Genomic DNA, 24,158 nt, shown 5'->3' with positions numbered 1-24,158 from the left:
CCCCCTTATCTCTGCTTTCACAGGAGTCCAGGAGAGGGTGAGAGAGAGAGAGAGAGAGAGAGCGAGGGGAGGAGGAGAGAGCGAGGGGGGGGGGGGGGGGGGGGGGGGATATGGAGTAAAAAGGAAGCTTGTCAGCTTTCTCTTCACAGCAGCAGCAGGCCGCCTTAAGTGGATGGATGCCCTTCAGGGACAAACTAGTTGATGAGTGGCAGAAGGTGGATTTCCCCTCAAAGTTAGCACTACTGCTGGGTTTCATTTTTGAGTTGAGTTGCTTCTTATCCACCGTCCAACCTGAAGAAAGCGCCAGATGAAACAAGGTACTGTAGCTACTGCTGTTTCATCTGCGGCCTGGCGGATAAATATTAATGTTGCACAGCAGAGAGGCTGTGCAGCATTACACTGTCATGGGAGAACGGGACAGTCCATGAAGTCAAACCTATGAATGTCTAAAAATGATAAGATAAGTGTTCGATTCGGGTTTCATAGTAGCGACATCAGTAAGAGTGAAATAGGCGAACAGGTAAGAGTCAAGAGCAAATACAAAACTAGACGCGTCGCAATTGGCAATTGCAAAGTGTGGTTGCGCCGACGCCGGTCGGGACTCGAGCGATACGCCGGGAGGAATACCGTCGGAGACTGCGCCAATTACATCGTCACGTCACTCCTGAGATCGCTTGCGTTTCATTTTGAGAGGATCGATCCCCCCAAAATAAGGTTTTTGCATCAAACGGTTACATTTTGAGCATTCGTGGCGCCCCCTATGGATCAAAGTAGAAATGCTTTTGGGGATTGGTTTAGTATACCACCCTCGACATGTGATTCAAATTCGGGATCGACCGGACGTTTCGTTCGTGATTTATGGCATTTTTGGTCAAACGGGCCCCTCCCGCTAACTTTGGAAGCCATTTACGGACGGACGGTACGGACTATCAAAATTCCGCTTGGATAGGTTTATCGCATGGGTCCATAGATCACGTGTACCGATTTGTGTGAGATTTGGAAAAAAATTTAAGGAAAAGGAGCAAAAAGTGTGTGTTGAAGAAAATTCAAAATGGCGGAAAATCTATCCTGACGCAAATGGGCGTGGCCTATATGGGAAGATGCGTCGTGACCCAAGGAATCCAGGGAAAAAGAAATTTTGATTTTACGAGCTACGGTTCAAGAGTTATAGGCCAAAAGGTAAAGGGGGCTGTTATAGCGCCACCATGTGGCCGACTGGTGTGATTATTTTCTTAATAATTTTGCAAAAAACTATTAACCTCCCCTCCAAGTCTTGTAACTGTAGCCCTTACGGTTTCCGAGAAAAAAATACTTGAATGGGAGTTTTTGCAATTCCCATTAAAGTGGATGGGGAAATGTAATGCAGAAATAAATCAATATCAAAAAATCTATCCTGACGCAAATGGGCGTGGCCTATATGGGGAGATGCGTAGTGACCCAAGGAATCCAGGTGAAAAGAAATTTTGATTTTAGGACCTACGGTTCAAGAGTTACAGGCCAAAACGTAAAGGGGGCTGTTATAGCGCCACCATGAGGCCGAATGGTGTGATATTTTTTTCAATAATTTCGGACAATATTATAAATTATCCCTCCAAATCTGATAACTCTAGCTCTTACGGTTTCTGAGAAAAAAATACTTGAATTTGAGTTTTTTCACTTTTCCATTAAAGCGGATGGGGACATTTAATGGCACTAATAAATTAATATCAATTAAACTATTCAACCAATCTCTTAGCCCTATACACGCGCACGATTCCCGATTTAGACGGTCATTTTGACATATGGCACAACATTGGGGGATAAAAACTGTGGGAGAAATAGCGGTTTGAAAAAAGTTTATCTATAAATAAAGAAAGCTATAGAGTACTATAGTCTGGTTGCCCTGTTGGGCAACCACACTAATAAAGATAAAATGTAATTCCTGGACTTGGGCTCTGACACAAGACATATGCACCGGGTCTCTGAATAAATTGTTTGAATATACATCTACTGCCAATGGTTATATGAAACTGGAAATATATGTATCTATCAACAATGAGTATATGAGACCAAATACTGTACTATATGTACAACAATGTGTCAATGGCTTCAACAGTGAGTATCTGGGACATAGTGCATTTGTACAGTCTATCAACAGTGACTATGAATGAATATGATAAAGATACAACGGAAGAATATTCTTAGTGCAGCTGACCTCCAGGATGCAGTGAAGTGTTGAGAGAGAGAGAGAGAGAAATAGAGGGAGAGAGAGAGAGAGAGAGAGAGAGAGAGAGAGAGAGAGAGAGAGAGAGAGAGAGAGAGAGAGAGAGAGAGAGGTGAGAAACGAAGTGTAAAGTTCAACGGAGGTAATCACCACTTGGCGTTTGGAGAAATTGGAAAGATGAAGAAGGGATGGAAAGTCAGTTAATCAGAAAGGATGTGGATACATGGTGGGGCCTTTGAATGAAATATGACTTTTATTATTTCTCCTTGCTCCTCAGACAGGGCCGTCTGTCATGGGCAGGAAGGGGCCAGAGAAAGTGGGCTAAGTGGCCGGGCCATTTCGTGTGCCTTTCCAAGTGGCTGAATAGATATTAGGATTTTACAGGCTATTACACATGATAATTGGAGAGCATATTGAATTTCGGGCAATTTTCTCCCAAAGACTCTCCCCTTTTTTTCTCCATAGCCACTTTTCTATTAATAAACATTTTGCTGTATATGAAGTATGAGCCATATATAGTGTATAGGGTTTAAGAGTTGTTTATGACAAACATCAGTATTCCTGGCTCTCTCACAAATTCAATAACGGGCTCTACTAATTGCGTGGCTTAAAACCGGCTTTAGCCCTTTAGATATTCATCTAAGCCAATTAAATGAGAGGCAGGCCGGGGATGGGGCGTAATCCCTGGTTGAATGTTAAGAGTGCAATATCATGAGAGGATTCTCGCCATTTCTAAAGCAGTGCTTGAAACATGCCACCCCCGAAAAGGTAAGAGGAGGAGAGAAACAATCAGAATCAATCATTAGTATCAGAGAATCAATTGTGATCATGATCATGATCAAAAAAGGCACTGGGAGTAGGCGCTCTGGTGGCGCAGGGGAAAGGTCCTGCCACCACACGGAACAAGGGTTTGAATACTCCACAGTGCATCTGACTTTGCCTGGTTTGTGGGAGGGAAGCCAGACGGGGAGGGCATTCTTTGTACAATACTGCAATATAGAAATACTCATTAGGCAGAATGTCCTATTCCAAGTTTTCAAATGTATACAAATCTTTTGAAAATAGCAGATCTACAAGCTCAAAATGCGCATTGTGAGCACACGTCGTCCAGTGAAGCTCCTCACTGGCAGGTGAAGTTGTAGGAATGTAGGTGATTCCATGTGGAGGCATGTGGTTTCAATATCATCCTATAGGACCAACCAGTCCAAAGACCAACGAGTAGGGGTCAGCAGTGACAAGATTACGCAAGTGTGGGGAAATCAGAGAATTGGCATAATGACTCAATTTGGAGAAAAGGGGAAAAAGTGGCACACACACAAAACGGCACTGGGAGTCACTCAGCAGCACTGTGCTTGCAAAGCACAAGAAAACTACCACCACAGCAAGAAGAGTAAAATAAAATACTATAATTAGGCCCAATTTTCCCCAACACACAAACAAGCGGAGACCATTTAATGCTTAGAATAAGTGCTTTTATCAAGTTAAGCTCCCAAATGGGAACGGTTTTACTGGTGCGGCCCACACTTGCAACTAAAACTAGGATCAAGCAAGAGTCACGGATGTGGAACTATAACTCAAATTAGCCCAGATGACCACCACATCCAACAGTCAAAGAGGAACCTCACTGACTGGATTGCGTATATATAGAACAGCCTTTTCCACATGAAAAAGTGTTCTCTATGTTTTTTCTTTTGGTTGACATTGTAGCTGTTAACACAACATCAAGCTTCTATTTACCACCATTTACATACACCTTCATTACTACATACGATATTTCATGTTTATGCGAGGCACCCAACCCCAGACAGACAGACTGACAGACAGGTCACAGAAAGCCTTCTTGAGTTCAATGGTGAAACTTCAATGGTGAATGTCAGTGGTGAAAACTTTGTGTGAAAAGTGTGACAAAGCAGACAAATTATGCATTGTAACATCAGTGGCGGTGTGTGCACCGTTCTGCTCACCGGCTCGGCTTAGCCGTGATAAAGAGCAGAGAGAGAGGAGAAAGATTATGAAATGCTGATGGAGTACCCTCAGCACTGCCATTCATCAACATAATTAACCATAATCAGCACTATCCACAGAGAGAGAAGTGGATGATGGAAGAAGAGAAAAGGACTGACAAAGAGAAAAGGTAGTCAAGGTGACAGCACTGCAAAGAAATGGAACCTTTTATATTGTCACATATGGACGCAGGCCCAATCAAACAGATAAGAAACAAACACACACACACACACACGCACGCGTGCGCGCGCACACACACGCACACACACACACACACACACACACACACACACACACACACACACACACACACACACACACACACACACACACACACACACACACACACACACACACACACACACACACACACACACACACACACACACACACACACGTGTGCAGCCTAAAGATGGCTGAGTCCACATATCTTTTCTTCAATTGGAGAATATTGTTGAGATAAGACACAGTTTTTACTTAGCCAATGCAAAATAAAACACACGGCTACCCCGCAGAAAAATGTGTGTTTTGAAAAAGCCAATATCGAAGCTTTCACAAATATACACTCCACTGATAACGCTACAAGCGCAGGGTCATCAGTTATCAGGACACAAGGCTGTTTCCTTATTGCCTTGCGCTGCACTTTTGCACTGGTATACCATGGTGTCATAGAGTGCTCTGTGATTCTACATACACAATTCTCTTTTATAATAGAACAAAAGTTGGGAGCCATGCTTAACAAGTATCAAGAGTCCCCAACATAACAACAGCACGTGTGTTTTATTGCACCCGGGTAGTGGGACGATATCGCATGAAGTCAATTTTAATCCACCGTGGAGAAGGTTGAAGACCATGCTCTCGGCTAAAGCTTACTGGTAGGTAACACAGTCCTTCTTTTCGGTTCTATGCACGTGTGGAAAGCACTGTCAATTTCCGACTCTGTCAAGTATCAGATCTGACCCAATTTAGAAAAAACTGAAAATCATGCTGTTCATAGAGTTCAGTTGGACTGGCGTACAGATAGCTCTGAAACAGCCCAGTCAGCTCAGTCCACCACGTCTCCAGCCAAGTTCCCATTACACATGCTGATCCCTTCATCTTCATCCATTATTAACAGCAGAATGCAGCCGTGGCTATGTAGGCCACTTTATGGGAGTTTAAATTTTAAATACTTTCAAATTCATGGGTAATTTGGAATATGACATCTGACCGGGCCAAAGAGAGGTTCTTCACTTATTTCCTTTTTTTAACAAGTAGATTTATTCCTCCTACCAAGAGTATCAGCCTAAAGGACAGTTCACACCAAGCACGATAACTATAATGATATTATTAATGTGAGAATCCACACCAAAGATGTGAGTTAGGTAGAATGATTCTTAAAATAATATACTGTAGCTAAAGGAGGAGTTCACCAAAAAAATGACTTATTTTCTATCTATTTGATTCCCGTCTCCTACCGGCTAGTGTATCCGGTAGGAGACACAAAGTAGATTGTTTGTGTCTCCTACCAGATACACACGCGTTCATCAAATTATTGGCTTAGGAATTCCACAAAAACAAAAATAAATCCATGGATTCAAGGCTTCATGGGGTGTGCAATTGATAGAAAATAAGTCATTTTTTGGGTGAACTACTCCTTTAATAGTTATTGCGCTTGGTGTGGAAGGCCCATTGGGCAGGTTTGACTAAATCCATCACACATTTAACACAAGTTTGTATCAACAGTGGGGTATCCAAAGTCAACAATTACAGTACAGTATGTGTTATTTCCAGACTGTGTTATTTCTGGTTACCAAGAAACAGCCGGCTCGCTTTAAGATTAGGGGTTATTCTTAGATAAATTGGCAACAACTTTCAGTGAAAGCAGAAAGCAACATAAAATAATCTGCATAGGCACTAATATCTACAGTTCTGTAGATCTATTAGACTGATGGAGACCCTGAAGCACTCTTACCAATATTGTTTTTCGCTGTGTTGAATTATCTCGCTGTGCGGTCTTGAATCCAGTTCTAGCAGGACCCTTTTAAATTATCATCGTGGAGCCAAACTCACTGTAAACTTCTGAGTGCAAATTGAATTCAGAGAGGGTACAAATTGAAACAAATGGACCCAAATGGGTCCATTTGTACCCTCTCAGACCTAAATTAACACGAGGTCTTTACTGTGTGTGGAGCGGTTTCATTGTGGTGCTGTGCAACCTAGTGTGCCAGAGGCCGTTCCCCTATGACACCAACCTTTTCAGGCACTAATAGAATCACAGCACACAGAATGCCAATTAAATAAACATATAAGTGGAAAACAAAATGAGCAGAGGGAGCGCAAGAAAATAATTGCCATAAAACCCCTTGAGGTAAACACATGTTCCCGCAGTAGGCAGCCTCTATAAGATGGAGGCTGAGGAGGGAAGGGGGAGCAGCAGCAGTGTGTGTGTGTGTGTGTGTGTGTGTGTGTGTGTGTGTGTGTGTGTGTGTGTGTGTGTGTGTGTGTGTGTGTGTGTGTGTGTGTGTGTGTGTGTGTGTGTGTGTGTGTGTGTGTCCACACTGAGGTATAGTGAACCAAGCCAAGGAGGGGGAGTTCAAACCAGCGAGGCAGGCTGGGCTGTATGAACGCAATGTTAATTTAGCCTTGTTTTAATTAGCCCTTCTGCCAGTGCAGAACACGCCAGATCTTGGGGGGGACTTTGGGGCTGCCCTGAAGATCTGGGCAGACTGGCAGACCGAACGCGGCCACCAGATTGGCACGCCTAACTACTGCCTGTGTCAGACTGGCATCTGGGCGCCCGCACAACACACCGCTGTTCTCACTGCCTGGAGGCAAAATCTCAATTCTTCAGCTGGGGTTGACAACAGGACAGAGACAGACACACAGGCAGGCGTGTGCGCAGCCTCTCTCTCACACACACACACGCACACACGCACGCACGCACGCACGCACGCACGCACGCACGCACGCACGCACGCACACACACACACACACACACACACACACACACACACACACACACACACACACACACACACACACACACACACACACACACACACACACACACACACACACACACACTACTTTATAAACGTCCATTCAATTTTCTCTTTTGTAATCCTTTTTAATTCCTCCTGTGAGTTTTGCGCTATTTTAATTAAATCATGCTCTGCTGGGTTTTTTCTTTTTTTGGTTGGTTTCTTTTTTTGTTTGTTTTGCTCTCTCTGAGTAACAGTGGAAAGATAAAAAAAAAGAAGACAGTTGCTTAAGATAAGTGCCTGAATCTGACTCTCTCAGGGACAATCTCTGTTTACTGAGTGCACTTGTACTACGTTTAGAGAACGGGTGGGATGGGGTATGGTGTGTGTGCGTGAGAACGGGTGGGGTGGGGCATGGTGTGTGTGTGTGTGTGTGTGTGTGTGTGTGTGTGTGTGTGTGTGTGTGTGTGTGTGTGTGTGTGTGAGTGTGTGTGTGTGTGTGTGTGTGTGTGAGTGAGAGAACAGGTGAGGTGGGGTAAGGTGTGTGTGTGTGTGTGTGTGTGTGTGTGTGTGTGTGTGTGTGTGTGTGTGTGTGTGTGTGTGTTTGTTTGAGGAGTATCCTCGGTGTGTGGGAATCCGGGCTGATATTTAAAGAGCTTGACTATTATACGAGTCATTTGAAGAAAGAAAAAAAAACACCGGAGAATGAAGACAATCCCTTTCGAGCGGAAAACAAGAGTGTGCCCTGATGGAATGAACAAATATGAGCCTAACTGCTTTAGTTTTCTGAGAGGATTTATGACATGCCGTCTTATTATCCGCAGGTCGGATTACTGCTCCCCACAGAAATAGAGAGGCTCCACGCCACATAAAGCCCAAAGTGTTTCCAAAGAGATGAGGCTGTGCTGTTCCCTTACCTTTGGCTGATGACACTGAGCTAGTCAGCCAAAGACACAAGTCTAGAATAGACTCCACTTGTTTGTCTTAGTAACTCTGATGTGTCAGGACGATCAAAAGGTCAAGAGGAGGCAGGTGCTTCTTTGTTGCTTCTAGTGTCACAAAACTGATGAGCCCTCCCCTTGAAGCGGCATGTAATTGGCCGGTGAGCACCCCAGTGAAATGGCAAAGCTCTCCACGAGAGAAAGATTAAGCTAGCTGGAGATGCAGATACTATGGGGCTTAGGGAGGGGTGAGGGACGGGTCTCATACTTGACTTTGAGAGACGGTGAGAGAGAGATAGAGAGAGAGAGAGAGAGAGAGAGAGAGAGAGAGAGAGAGAGAGAGAGAGAGAGAGAGAGAGAGAGAGAGAGAGAGAGAGAGAGAGAGAGAGAGAGAGAGCTGGAGGCAAGGCGGTCTGATTATCATACTGTGCAGTACGGAGCCCCTATCTACCAGCCAGGGTCTGTCTGGGGAAATATGCAGCAGCCGCCGTTAATGGGAGCCAGCATGTTTATTGTCCTGTTAATTAGCAGGGATGTGGTTTAGGCTGTAAAGATAGGTAGCCTGTGAATTCAGGAGAGGATGCGGGAACAACTCGACAAAGAGCCGTACAGTACACAAGCTCCTCTCCTCAAACAATCATGACAAATGCTGTCAGCCAATCCTAAAAGCCTCTTCCGGTGAGCAAGACGTTTTTGTTTTTTTCTCCAACTGACTGTATAAGCTTTCAGACACATTTCCTAAAGCCACAGGAACGGTATAACTCACTTCTGTGCCAGTTGAGGTGTTTGATCCGCCAGCTTTGATCATGGAGAATGTAGAGAGTCAGGGAGATACTTGCGATTTTACCGCATATACTGCAGTGTGCAAAAATGCTTTTGCATACTGTTTTTCTTTTCTTTTTAGCTCCTTTGCCAATGTATTTACCATAGGTAACTGTTTCAGTCTGCTGAATTTCCCTCTTGGTGAAACACAGCGTTGCTTCCAGCCACAGTGGGTGTCGAAAATACATTTTGTGGTCAACACAGACCATCAAAGTCTTCATAAGTTATAGCATTAGAATACAAACCAAATTACCTCAGTCCGGTGTAGTCGGTTGTTTTGAGGTTTTTTGAGGTAGAGGGAGGGAAGGAGAGAGGGAGAGAGAGGGAGAGAGAGAGAGGGAGAGAATATGTAGAGCATACGTAATTGACCGGAGGTGTCCCACACCGACAATAGCAGATCTACAAGCTCACGGCAAGTTGTGAGCTTGTGGATTGGCTATTTTCAGCCCGGGACACCTTCGCACGGCACAGTATAAATCAGGCTTAAGGCTTCCACCAGTTTTCCCTATCATGCCTGATCAGTGGAGGATAGGAGGTTTCTGAGGCTAAGCCTGTGGGCTAGAGAGCCCCTACAGTCATTTCCATAATTCATATTTCAGCCAGCTTCCCAGTCATGTTGGACACCAAAATAGAGATAATGGATTTCTTGGTCTCTCTCTTCTTCTCTCATCACCTCCAGTATAGAGCCTGCAGACATTCCACCTGCACACACACACGCGCGCACACATGCATGTGCACAGTCACTCATACAGACACACACACATAGCGGACATGCATACATGCTCGCGCGCACACACACACACACACACACACACACACACACACACACACACACACACACACACACACACACACACACACACACACACACACACACACACACACACACACACACACACACACACACACACACACACACACACACACACACACACAGAGCTCTGGTCCAGACCAGCAGCAACAGAAGACAGTGTTATACAGTAGCTTCAGGCCTCTAATTGGCCCCATTTCTCCTCCTCTTGTCTCTTTCTTGAAAGCTCCAGCTATTCAGTCTCATACATGTTTCTGAAAAGGGTAGACATATTGTAGCCTGCACTTATCCAAATATAATAAAAGCCTCTGAACGAAACCAGAGAGAGAAGGCAGGGCCCGTTTTTTTACAGAGACTGGGGCCGCATGTGAGAGATAGATAAGAGAGGGAGGAAGAGAGACAGGCAGAGAGAGAGAGAGAGAGAGACAGGCAGAGACAGAGAGAAAATACAGAAGAGAGGAGTTTGTGGCATGCATGCATGCGTGCGTGCATGTGTGTGTGTGTGTGTGTGTGTGTGTGGGTGCTGCGAACTATGAGGCATGAAGGACACCCGTTAAAAGATCCTTCATGGACATCTCATGGACGCATTCAGACAGCTATGAGCGAGCGGGGGCAGAGAGAGGAACAAGGGCTCGTCAAAGCTGCTCATGGACTTGGCTGGCATGCATCACTTAAGTGTCCGTGCCTCCCACCCACTGTCCCAGCCAGCCAATCAATGGTCTGATTGTTGTGTTACGATGTGATGTGTGTGGCCAGTGTTTTATGGGTGACTGTGTGCTGCAGTGTCTGGCTACTGTGTCTCTGTATATGGCTGCTACTGTTGATTATAAAAGAATGCTCTGTGTTTCTCTTTTTCTCTCTCTCCTCCTCCATCTCCTAGAAGATCACTTTCTCTCTCTCTCTCTCTCTCTCTCTCTCTCTCTCTCTCTCTCCCTCTCTCACTCTCTCCCCCTCTCTCCCTCTCTCTCTTCTCTCTCTCTCTCTGTCTCTCTGTTCTTCCTTCTACCGCAGAGCCAATTTGCTAATGGATGCAGCAACCTTGTGATTTATTGTTGTCAAAGATACGCTTCAAGTAAAATGCACTAAATGATTTAAGTTTGTGGGGGAAATTTACATTTGAAAGCCGGCCCACTCCGGAGAGCACATCACATCAAAGATGCAAAGTTGATTATGTGCTGCATCTATTTAGTGTTTCTGAATCATTGTTCTAGTCCTCTCAGACATATTAAACTTTATGCGGTTTGTTTGTGCTTTGCGTCCGTTCTCAAGTTCAATATCTGAGATGGATAATAAAAGAGCTACAAAGAAGACTAACAAAACCAGAGTTGTCTAATGCCTGGCGAGCTCAGTAATACATCTGCACAAAGGTTAGGCTAATTGCCCTGAAAAACACTGGAAATGTCTACTTGACTTAAACAACTGTAGGCCAAATGCTGGAAGTACGGCAGCTGTAGGCCATATTGAATCACTTTTATTAGCAGAATTCCTTGTACAGGCAGCAGATAGACCAACAGACAGTCAACTCTACCATAGCGATACACTTTGATAGGTGTGTCAGTTCTCTGTCTGCCTCTATGGCGTTCTTGCTGACCACATGAGCATGGAGTCATTATAGAGGCAGACCGGTAGGAATGTCTGAAGGCTCCCTGGGGCGTCTGGCTGCTGCCGAAACCAGCTGTGGCTCTCAGAACAGAGCGACCCCCCCATGCCGACAAACGACGGGCAGGCTGCCGACTTCCACTATCTGTCAACTATACTTCTCACACCGCCCCCACCGGCCCCAACACCCCCCTTCGTCTTCCCCATAATCCCCTCTCGCTGATTTCTCAACCCTCCTCACTTCTTCATATCCTTTGCCACTTCATTTCACTGCCTCCCTGCTTTGCTCTCCTCTTTTCACTGTCACTTGCTCCCCAGAGGTGTCTAGCCTTCACCTCATCTCAACAACAAGCTCATCTTTCCCAGGCTCTCATTAAAGACAAGAGTCTAAAACATGAGCCAGGTGTTGACCACAGCAATAGTGAGTCTCTACTTCCAGGCAGTTCACACTTCACAGCCCCCGAGGGGAAAGGGGGGGGATTCAGACCTGTATCTGGAATCTGGAACCTGTTCTCCACAAACTAGTTAGGCCTGTGCCCTGTCAAGTGCTGTCCATCAATGGATGATTACAGAGACAGAAAGAGTGAAGGAGGAGTAAATGAGCGTGTGAAGCGAGAGAAAAACCTGTTAACCCCATAGCCATGGCATGCATTGCAGTGGTTATATGTGTGTGTTTGAGCGTACATGTACTGCATTTGTGTCACAAAACCTGGCTTAACCTGTTTCTGTGGGCCAGTCTTAAGAATCTCCAGAGCTCAAAGTTGAGGCTGCGTCTCCGAGTTCACTCACAGATACATGTACAAACACACACACAGATACAGGTGTGCATGTGCATTCACACGCAGACACATATTCGCGGCCACGGCCAGCCACGCGCTCGCACACGCACACACACGCACACACACACGCGCAAAGTTATGGGTGCTCACTGTGGGTCGCACTGCTCTACTTGCAACACAGATACACCCCTGTGTTTGTTTGTATTTTTTTTATCGATCACTATGCCCTATTACTTAGAATTTATCTTGATCATACAAATTGAACATACGGAAGGACAAACTGCACTTGTGAAGAACGCTCATCAAAAAAAGGTTGGAGAGGAGAGGCGTACGACAATGGGAGACAATCTTATTTTATCACCGTGGAGAGAAAACAGCACAGTAAATGGGGGTGGGCTGAATGGCCCTCTGTGTCGCAACGTGGAGCCAGGCAATTTTTAAATGTCATTAGTCATTAGAAATGATCCAACAGTGATCACGCCAGTAGTCCCAGATAAATCATGGCTCATTTGACATACGGGGGTTGACAGACGTCAAAGGCTGGCAAGCAGTGAGGTGCTTGCTCCGAAAAGCTCCAGCTGTATACGGTCAGCCGACCACTGCACTGGCGTATGGTTAAGAAGGTTCAACGCGCTGTACCACAGTTAACTTCAATGCAGCTTGGAAAAGAAGGGAGCCTCGCTTTGAAAATGCAGTTGAACCAGCTCGGGGCGAGGCGAGGGTCAGTCAGTAGGTGAGTCAGTCGGACCACATCATCTGAGCCCGGCATTTCCTGACATCATTGGTTCCTGGGAGGAGAGTAAGCGCTTGCGTTGACCTTTTCACTGGGCAATGCAATATAGCGCTGGGCTCTGCGTTATTGTACGCCTCATTCAACTTCCTTACAGAGGGGAGGCTCACACACTGTCAAGTGACTCACAAGTAGCTAACCTTTATTTTACCCTGCTTTTCAAAGTGCTGCTATATGGAAGCCACAGAAATGAAATGTACACATTTCACATGCTTTAAAGCAGCGTGCATGAACAAAGTAAACCCACAGTAGGAGGGAAAAAAATGAATGAATTAAGAATTAAAAGAAAAAACACGGCGAGCAAAGTATTACACATCTCATCCGCATTTGGCATTCAAATCCTTCCCCTTGCTCTGCTCTCTGCCGCTGTGCTCTGCTGAGGCTGGCTGCATGCGTGATCAAACAGAGCGCAGGGAGATTGGACGAGCGACTCTCTCTCTTCCTTCTCCCTCCACACACAGCACTGCATTGAAAGGCTTCATTAAAGCACGGGGGCTGGAGATATCAGAGGCAATTTTCCATGACTTTCCCCAGGAAAACGAGGATCCTATTGTTAGGAACGGAAGAAGAAGAAGAGTCTGCCAGGGCCTTTAGATGAGATATATAATACAGTGCTATGCGCTTGCCTCTACGCTGTAATCTATAGAGATGGGCCTGGGCTAATGGGAGCCTGACCTGCAATGGAGCTCATTGGGGGCCATGCAAAGTGGCAGCCGCACCTGACACAGAACAATGAAGACGAGGGAGGGGAAATGGAGAAAGGAGGGGGCTGGAACGAGGAGACAGAGGGAAAGAGAAAGACGGAGAGGGAGAGAGGCCAGGGAAGATAGAGAGAGATGGGAGAAAGAATTGGCCTGAAATTTTCTGACAATGAAATGTCTCCAGTAATTGTTCCTGCAGTGATAAATGGCACCCTGTGGTGTGGTGGGTCTCCATGTCCTTGGAAGACAAAAGCGATGAGGAGGGGAGGAGAAGAGACCAGGGGTGGGATGGTGGGATTGGTGGACTAGTACATCAATGTTTAACTCTGCCCTGGCCGTGAGCATGTCAGCATACTGGAGGTTATGGTGAGGTAACGACAGACTCACCACAGGTAACTGTTAGAGGTAGTTTAGTATTTAGTTTTTCTTCAATAATAATAATAACAATGATAATCTATTATTTCACAAAACCTGTGTCTGTCTGTCTGTCTGTCTGTCTGTCTGTCTGTCTGTCTGTGTGGGTGTCCCGGGCGTAACTCGGGTGTTGTCCGTACATGTGCATGTAATGCGACGTGCACCGTAACAGTGCCGGAGATTAGCTGTTCACAGACGGACGGACGGACGGACGGACGGACAGACAGACAGACACACTGACACACACACAGACGGATGGACAGGGGGCAAAAACACGCCTTTGGCCTGGCAGAGACGACAATGTTATAATGCCTTATAAGTGCATTATAATGCATTATAAATGTGATTATAATGCATTATAGACCCGACCTTTAAGTAAAGTGTTACCAAACAAGATTTGACATAAAATGACATTACAGCTTGCCGCATTATTATTATTTGAATTTTACCCCATAGAAAATGACTGCATGCAGTTGTTTAGATCCCATATTCTGAGAGGACATGGGAAGCCATTGGCGAGCCCTCATTTGCTGGCCTTTTACCAAAGCCATGATAAAGTGACGATAAAGTGACGACTAGTTGCAATGTCTGTTTATTGACAGCTTTGGCAAGCTGTAAAAAACAGACAACAAGAAGAATAACTGCTCTGAAAATAAAATCTCTTGAATCCTTAGTTAACAGTATGGTCATTGAGAAGAGAGCATGGAGAGATGTCAAACTTGAGAATTATCCAATCAGTAAAGACTAGCCTATGTAACAGCTGATGTTCAGAAATCAGGCTTAAAACATTTATTAAGCTTAACTCATCTACTGACCCAAATGTGCAAAATGTACAAGCGTATTGATACTCTCTCTTTATCAGTGTCTTATCAGTATCAATCAACATGAACCATTTTATGGGTATAAGTCACATGGATAGGACATCTTAGTCTTGTGCATAATTATCTGGGTTCTACAAAAGTATTTACAAAGGGGATGTACCGTACACTATAACATATGCAACAATACATGAGGTGTCCAGAGGCATTACCAACACGATGCCCCAGTGAACCAGTTTCTCTTAAAAGGACATTGAGCCTGAGGATCTAACGCTGCACATTGCACATTGCACATACTGTAGTGGTCAAGAGGTCAGGAATGTAGCCGAGAAGCTTGTGTGCGTGCGTGCGTGCGTGCGTGCGTGCGTGCGTGCGTGCGTGCGCCTGCCTGCCTGCATGTCTTTCTGTATGTCTGTCTATGTATTTCTGGGGGGACTGAACCAGCTGGCCTGGCACACAGTGGCAATTGAAAGAATAAAAAATCAAATGTAACATGCAACTATGCAACATATGTAACTGCAAAGATCTCTGTGCCCCAGAGACATCTCTGCAGCAGTCCACAGGGGAAGGCAGATCTACCAATGCCACAGCTTCAAGTCAAAAATCAGCTTTCAAAGGCTCTTAAAAGACGCAGTCGTGTCGAGGCAAAGAGCAGCTTAACAATGCGGACCAGGAGTAGTCTCTGTTTCACTGATAAACACACAAACAGTATACACAGGCTAATGGGCATTATCACATCACAAAGCAGGAAGGTGGAAAACAAACGCAAACCAACGTGGTGGTAGCCAGGGCTGGCTCGAATGGCATTTTTTTAAGGCTTTGAACATTCGTGGTATTTATGAATTAACCTTCTTTTTTCCCATTTTTTTTTGTTAATTAATTTATTATTTATTTAATTAGGGGGGGGGGGGGGGGGGGGGGGGGGTTGTGCATTTAGAGGTAAAGAGACTTTGAGGATTGTGTAGCCTTGTGAGCCTGAAAAAAAAACACACACGAAAACTAACATCCTAACCTTGAGATCAAGATCCTTTGTGCTTGAACCCTTGTACGTTCGGGGACAGCCCTACATGGCAGGCTGGGCTGGAAGTAAATAGGTTTAGATGGGGACGCAAGAACCGCCATGTCAGCATTTAAACTAGAACTGGGAGGGGGGGATCATACTAGCTGGTGTCTAGATATGGAAATTGGAGGAACATCGCCCACTTGCCGGCCTAAGGAGGCATAGAGGGGAGAGCCGGTGCAGAAAGGAAGCTGCTGTAGAGGACATTGTGATGGTGGGGGGGGAGGGGTGGGGGGGGTGTCGTTGGCACGTGGCCAGGTTGTGAAGGGCTGAGGATGAGAGAAGAGGAGACGGTGTAAATGCTAAAGAGACGGCAGTGCCTCAAATTACCCATGACACACATTAATCACGGGAGGTCGTCCCCACGCTGCATACGAATGCGCGGTGAGAATCGCACTCCTCTTCCTTTGCACCGCTATCTTCAACTACAGGTCTGACGAGAAACACAGCACCGAAGGGGGTAACGCAGCATGCCGAGGAATATGGCTTCTCTTCTCTTTGACTCGCATCTGCTGGCGTTTTTCCTCCATTATCACATTTCTTCTTCCCCTCGTTTTCTCTTTTAAACCCCCCCAATCCCACCCCCTGCGCTTTCTGGTCCCTGTGGGTCGTGGACAAGGCCCACACCAAAGAGGATATAGGTGGCTGAAAGAAAAAGGTTACCCTCATTATACAGATTAAACCTGTAAATGCCCTGTCATTGGAGTAATCGATGTGCCACTTCATTGCTGTGACTTATTGATCTATCTCGTCTGAGGGGGTCACGCGCGGTGCATCGTTAAGCGTCAGTAGTTGTAGGAGCGGTGCCTTGCATTTTGGACCCTAGGCCTTTCTGCACGAACACAGCAAAAACACTGCAAAACCAGGCTCCCAGAACAAAACACACAAATCTGCAGTGGCCATTTAAGAATCCCCCACAATTAAAGTCATTTACACTAGATCAACATTGTGGAATAACTATAATTTTGTTTAAAAAAAATTACTGATTGGGCCGGATTAGATTCTTACATCTCACCCTACAATCAGAAACAATTGAGCCTTTTAGTATTTTTGGGGGGCATGTTTAATGCTTTATTCTTGTGTGGAGAGCCAGGAAACCAAGGGCAGAGAGAGAAGAAAGACATGCGTGACAAGATTGGTACGTGAGCTGGATTCAAACTTGGTTCCACCAGGGAGCATTGTGGTCCATGCATGAACCACTAGAGCCACCAGGCAGCTCCCAATTGAGCCCTTTCAAGAACTGTCTGGGGTCTGACACAAACAGCACCAAACTATTTTGCACCTCTTTTCAGAGCTGTGTGCCCTTGGATGATGAATAATAGGCCCACTGTGGTTGCTGAAGAATGTCAAGAGGACAGAGTCAATAAATACATCCTTATCCATTCATTCATTTGGTTCTTAATTCCTGATAACAGGTGGATAAAGGGTGTTTTTTTATACACAAGCTCAGTTGACATCCTGAGCACCAGGACAATCTATTCTTATCTGAGGCACTGAGCATAGCCCCAGCGATGTTGGTGACCTGAAAGGCAACACATTTGGCTCCTTTCAAAAGAGGCCCTTTCCCCTTTTGCAAGGAAAGAAAGGCTGCTTCACCTTGCAGGGTGCCTGCCTCTTGCAACCCACAGGCATCACCACAACAGACCTACAAAGGAAAGCATTTTTTCCAATGACAAAACCATACACCTATTTATTTTCAAAATTCAGAGCAGCTCTGGTTCCGCCAACCTTGTGCTTGTCTTCAGAGGTCCCTCTGTCTCCGCTGCCTCCAGCCCGATGGGGGAGGTATCAGGTGCGCCTGATACCTCTTTGGATTGAAAAAAATAATTGGTTTCAGTAAACGGGAGATGGGGGCGTGTAAGCGACCGGGTTGTTGGATACAGAGAGTTTGTATGCCGCTCATGCTCCAGGGTGGCCGTCCATCGCACTCTGCAGTGTTTCTTTGTTTTAACCCATTAAGGCCGAGGCCGATTCTACAAATGCCTTCTAAATCCCAACAGTTTTTTTTTTTAAACGGTTGGTGGTTCTCAAACTTCAAGGACCGTCAAAACAGTCAAGGACCCCCACAATTGTATGTATTTAGCCGCGGACCCCCATCTCAGAATATTTTGTTCCAGGGACCCCTAGAAGCAAAGATTCTAGGGGTTAAAAAATGTTCGCTTTAAAATATATATTCAAAGATTTGCACACATTCTGACGATTTATCAAAAATAGCAGATCTACAAGCTCGTAGCGCGCTATGAGCTTGTATATCTGCTACTTTTGGATAGCCAAAGTGTAAAACAATGCTTTTTAGTTAAAAAAAATCAAAAAATGACACAGACCACCGTTCCCGGTTTTAATGGGTTAACTTAACGCTGCAAGAAGGGCCTTGATAGAGCGGCACATGAGGTTGCCACAGTGTCAACTGTTGCAAAACAACAAGTTTGCGTAGTTGTGTTAGTATTGTTTACTATTGCCACAGAACATTGCAAAACATGATACTCTATGTTAGCTCATTTGGTGAGTCAGTAGGAGGATGTTGAAATAGAGGCTTAAGGATCCACATTGCCGTTGCCTCAGGGAGCTACAGTAACAGGGGGTTAGAGCGTAAACTAAAAATGACTGGAATCTCCTGCCTGTCGCTAAGGGGCAAATATTTCATGTAAGGCAGACCTTCATTTCACCACGACGATCCCCGGAGGCACAGTAGCCCCCATCCATCTGTAAAGCACAGGGGAGGAGCTCACAAAAACCAGCAGAAGGCCAACATTACTGGTGAATGCGTCACTTGTAAATGGCAAGCATTTGAAAGGTGCCAAAGGTTCTGTGCAGTATTTGTCGGGTGGCTGAGAGTGCGTTGAGTCTGGCCTCTAGCGAACAGCAGTGAGCTGCTACAGTACGAGGAGCCATATTAAAACCTCCATCATCTGCCTGTTTTTTTTCCCCCCATCGTTCTCTCACCCTCAGTTATGGATGGAAACAGATGACCGGGAAATTGCACCCTGTCTGACAAATGGCAGGATGGCACCGCTCCATGGGCTGCCCACCGGCAAACTGCCGCAGCTGAAGGAAGGAGAGGACGGGGAACAAATCGCCTCCCCGCTGCTCCAATTACCGAGTGCGCTCGTCTCACAGAGGGACTGCAGTCATCTCCGTGGGAGGCGGATGGGAAAACATTGGCTGGTCCAAGGGCACATGATGACAGGGTCAAGGGTAATACGACGTGTTCCACCCATCAGCCGTCAGCCCGAATTGGTTTCTTTAACCGAAGTGAGAACTCAGAAGACAGGTGACCAACAGGTGCAGTACAGGCATAGGGCGTTGCTGCATAATTCAAGCGGCAAACTGATAATTACAGCACTGACGGCCTCATATTTAAAAATCTGCCACGTAAAATGCCAATGAGAACGTTGGAGAAAGAAGGAGAGTCAAGGATTTTCTGTCCACTTAGGAGATGATATACTTAAACCCTGCAATGGGGCTAGGCTGCTCACTATTAACCCATTAAGGCCTGAGGTTTCTCAGTGTCGAACTTATGTTAGAGTGGTTCTCAAACTTTTTCATGTTAAGGACCTCCAAAATGTACGTATTTGGCCGCCGACCGCTTCCCCCCCCATCTGAAAATATTCTGTTCCAGGGACCCCAGAAGCAAAGATTTGAGTTAAAAATGTTTGCTTTAAGAATATGTATATTCAAACATTTGCAAAAGAATATAGCAGATCTAGTGTGCCGGCACTCGGTGCCGCGCTATGAGCTTGTAGATCCATTATATAGTATGAAATTATGTTTTAAGTGGTTACAGAGATGCGTTCCCGGTCTTAATGGGTTAACTCAAGTGCTCCTTAGAGAAATGCGGCTGGGGGTTTACAAAGTTTAAAAAATAGAAAAAAAAGCTGGTAAAACAGGGAGGGGGGAGAGCGGGGGTTCTTTGTTAGATTTAAATGCCGCACTATGTTCTCCCTGACAGGCCGGTGGTAATTTATTGCCGCAGCCATTACGGTTATTAGAAAACTCACTCAGGAAGACAAATGGAGGCCTGCTGCTCGTTGGTCTTCCGTCAGCGCTGACAAGGAGATGCGGCACTCTCGCCTATTGACATTTTCACACACAACGCCAAAGCTCTGCCCACTGCATCGCAATTTAAACCTCACTGACTTAATGCCAATAAGCTAAATCATCTCTGGTACTTGGGTCTAGGACTTTTTGTTTTTTTTTCTCCCGTATTTGTTTCCAAGAGGAGGAGCGTTTCTTCTAGTAGGCAGCGACAGGGTAAAGCCTTTTGGAAGAGCCATTTCCTGGGCAGAGATTTTTGTCCCAGACTGACGGATTAAAATGAATCCCGTCATAAATAACTTCTATGACAAAGAGCCATTAAGAGAGGTCGTTAGGAGTGTCTAAATGGAAGCCATTTCTTCTGTATGACGGTGAACGGCGGAGTAGAGAGGGAGGGAGAGCGGAGGGGAGGGGAGGGGATACGAGATGGAGGCATTGGATGCCAATGTGCTTTTTCAATTTCAGCATTTCTGAGGCCTATGAGTGATATTTCACTCAGTGGAGCAGAAAGAATGACAAATGATTTCAGTTGTTTTATCGCAATTGAAAATGAAAGGTGACACGGCTATCAGTGAAGGGTTTGGCCCCACAATAACACCCTGTCCAGCAGCACAAAATACATGGATAAAAATGCACGCAGGGAAAAAAAAGGAAAAAAAGATTGCTGGTTAGGTGCAAGACTCCAAAATGTTAAAAATAAAGCCCGGACATGACGACTGATGACATCAGTTGCATCCACTATTTCCTAAAAAACACAGTGTTGATAGATGACAACACATCCACAATAAACTGATTCTGTGGATGTGACCTGTTATAATTCACACCTAGTTATTTGACAGTGATAAATCCAATCTGGAATTAGTATGTAATATTACAGTGTAATGTTGAGGTTTAGACCAGTGGTTCTCAATCAGTGGTCCGGCGACCACCAGTGGTCCTTGAGGGGGTTCCAGGTGGTCCCCGGCAAAATGATGGAGAGTTGGTAACCAAATAGACCCTTACAGATCTTTAACTCTTGAGAGCGTAAAATGAAACCAAATGGACCCTTACGGGTCCATTTGGTTTCATTGTACACTCTCAAGAGTTAAATTATTGTTAAGTCAACGTTTGTGTTATCTCTCCTATGGTACCAACACAGCATGGAATTGTGGACAAAATCGTATCCAAGACAACAAAATATCAAGTCCCAAGTCTTGGGTCTGAGAGTCTAAATCAAATGGTGGTCCGTGGCTCAAATGCCTAATAAATAATGGACCTTGATATGAAAAGGGTTGAAAACCACTGGTTTAGACTATGGAGGAGGTTTGTATGAATAACAAGAAATGTAATTGTAAAGCTCAGCGTTGTTACGTTGACACATTTGCCTATATCCCTGAGGGAACAGGCTTGACTATAAGTCGAGAGGTGTTGAGTAGCTGTGTGTCGCCGAGCTAATGGAATGTCATGTGAAGGGGAACGCTGGGGACACGAGGGGTAATGGTGATGATGACACCGCGCTGATAGCTCCCACAATAGTATGGTCGTGACATGTTTGTGCATTTGTCGCAGGGGGGGGGGGAAAGGTAATCTACTGTACAATACAGTACAAGGGGCCAGTTCCATTACCTCGTGTCAGTAGACAACAAGCCTACGGACTACGGTGTCGTGTCAGAAACATCCTGAGCATTCCCAACGACTAAAACCCCATTTGTGACTCTCATAGCTCATAATGTGGCTTAGGCTTTCCCAGTCACAAACTATAAGAGATGATTCAATTCTCTTTTTTACAAAGCAAGGATGAGAATAGATATAGACCTATATATTGTGACCCGGACATGCCCCGCCCTGGGTCTTTATTGAAGCTAACTATTGGCTCAGAAAAGGCCAAGGTTCAGTGTGAACTGGGGTTAAACCCGTGTCCCCTGACAGCTCGGATGAGAGAGATCTGCACAGTGGGAGGCACTGTAGCTGCCGTGTCAGTCTGCTAGCTAACTCAGGCTCATTGGGAGCCCGGCACGCTCCATTTAACTTCACAGGGTACCCACACCCGCTACATCTCACACGTATGCACATGCACGAGCGCGTAGGGACACACACACACACACACACATGCAGTAAGCTCCCGACTATAGTCTCTCTTACATGGCCTTGCCTCTTCCTAGGAAGCCAGTCACTCTGCCTCATTAGGGTAATTGAGACAGGTCCTCCCGAGACTAAAGAGCTGCAGAATTGCTGCCCGCTCGTGCATTTAAAAGAGCACTTAATCAAGTCCTTGTGTGTGTGTATGTTTTATTCTCGTCCTTTTTCATCATATCCCCTCCTCTTCCTGTCATACGCTTCTTTCATTCCCTCTTTTTTGCCCGCCCCCCCCCCACCCACCCACGTCAGGTCACTGACTGGGGGACACATCGGGGAGGTCTGAACATCGGAAGCCGGTGCTAATTGCCAGTTGAGGAATAACTCAGGCGTTTATTTCCCTCTGCTCTTCCCTCTGTGTGACTAGACTTCCCACCAGTCCCCATGGTGCTAAGGGAGCCTAGCTGGCCCAACAAAGTGTGTATGGGTGACAGGGGAAGAAAAAAAAAGAGCCAAAAAAAAAAAAATGCTGATGTCTGGATGTGTTGGGAGGAGGGAAGGAGGGATGGATGGAGGGAGGGAGGGAGGGAGGGAGGTAGAGATTGAGTGAGGGAGGAGAGGGAAATCCACCACCTCAGCGGTTTCTTGGAGCCGGCCCCCGCTCTAGAGCTGACAAAGACCCAGATTGCGGCCAGAGGTTGTCTCGGTCGAGGCGAGGTGAGACTGAGCACCCGTCACGTAAATAAGTCCGATTTTTAGCAATACTGCTGGGTCAGGTCAGGCCCAGATTGAGGCCAGAGTCATGGCCGGGAGAACCGCTGCTCGTACCGCCTTCCACCGCTCATCCATCTATACACAAATTACCCTGAGCATTCCTCCTTAACTCTGAGAAATAGAGCCCAGAGAGCTTTATTTCCATGCACACACACACAAACACACACACACACACACACACACACACACACACACACACACACACACACACACACACACACACACACACACACACACACACACACACACACACACACACACACACACACACACACACACACACACACACACACACAAAACACATTTACAAGGATGCTGGAGGATGGATGATCTCAAATGTGCACAAATACACACATGCATGCACATATGCACTGACGCACATACGCGCTGTGCACACGGCGGACACACACACACACACACACACACACACACACACACACACACACACACACACACACACACACACACACACACACACACAGAGATACTGGAGGATGGGAGGCATTTCCTACTATACAGTACAAGCCTAAGGCCCGCACAGACACAGACTCAAATGCTCACCCGCTGCTACAAACCAAGACAGTGGCAAGGCGGCTTTACCCGACATCTATCTAACAAAAAACAGCAGGGGAGCGAGAGAGAGAAAGCCACCAAGGACGCCCATCTCCTTAATCATGCCCGATTTCTGTCTCCCCATCTCTCTCTCTCTCTCTCTTTCTTTTCTCAAATACACACTGTTATTTTTTTACTAACCTTTTTCTTTCTATTTAATTTATCCTTGTCGTTCACTGTCTACAATACCCCCCACACGCACACACGCACACGCACGCACGCACACACACACACACACACACACACACACACACACACACACACACACACACACACACACACACACACACACACACAAACACAGCTCTCTCCCTCCTCCCGTCTTCCTCCCTGTCTTATCAGTGACAGGCTGGAAACAGGAGAAGAGATAAGGAAATTCTGGAGCCAATACAAGGTGTGGTGGTCGAACACCGAGACAGATTAGTCATTGACACATTTGTCAGTTAACAATGGCCTATGTGCAGCTAATAATGGGTAAACGGGAGCAGAAACAAATAGATGGATCTCAGCTCCCCCCCAATACTGCATTAGGGGCCATGTAGCAATAAGAAATAAATCCGCTCGCATACAGTTTGTCCCCTGAGGTGCAATGGGACAGATTACTTAGACGGAGCCACTACGGCAAGCTTAATCAGTTTCTGTCACTCAATCATTCAGCCGGAAAGACTGGTGCACACACACTAACACTTGTCTAGACACACTCACAAACTTCAAATTCTCCAAGGTCTACCTCATCGCTTGCCTGTTCTCTAACCTAATGCACAGCCAGCCTCCAGA

The 24,158-nt window shown here is 45.9% G+C and overlaps 1 protein-coding gene across 1 annotated transcript in view; it reads right to left on the bottom strand.

The window, feature by feature from the left end:
• Window positions 1–24,158, bottom strand: part of pacrg (PARK2 co-regulated) — a gene marked incomplete at its 5' end in the record, with an annotated part of 168,264 nt that overhangs the window by 105,390 nt on the left and 38,716 nt on the right. The window contains one exon of the mRNA XM_084045890.1: window positions 17,634–17,693. Within this exon, the coding sequence (XP_083902016.1) occupies window positions 17,634–17,693 (60 nt within the window). The remainder of the gene's footprint in view (window positions 1–17,633; window positions 17,694–24,158) is intronic.

Source organism: Gymnoscopelus microlampas (assembly GCF_963454915.1).
Source record: "Gymnoscopelus microlampas genome assembly, chromosome: 20".
Classification (NCBI taxonomy): domain Eukaryota; kingdom Metazoa; phylum Chordata; class Actinopteri; order Myctophiformes; family Myctophidae; genus Gymnoscopelus; species Gymnoscopelus microlampas.
This window is presented reverse-complemented; position numbering and strand designations above follow the sequence as displayed.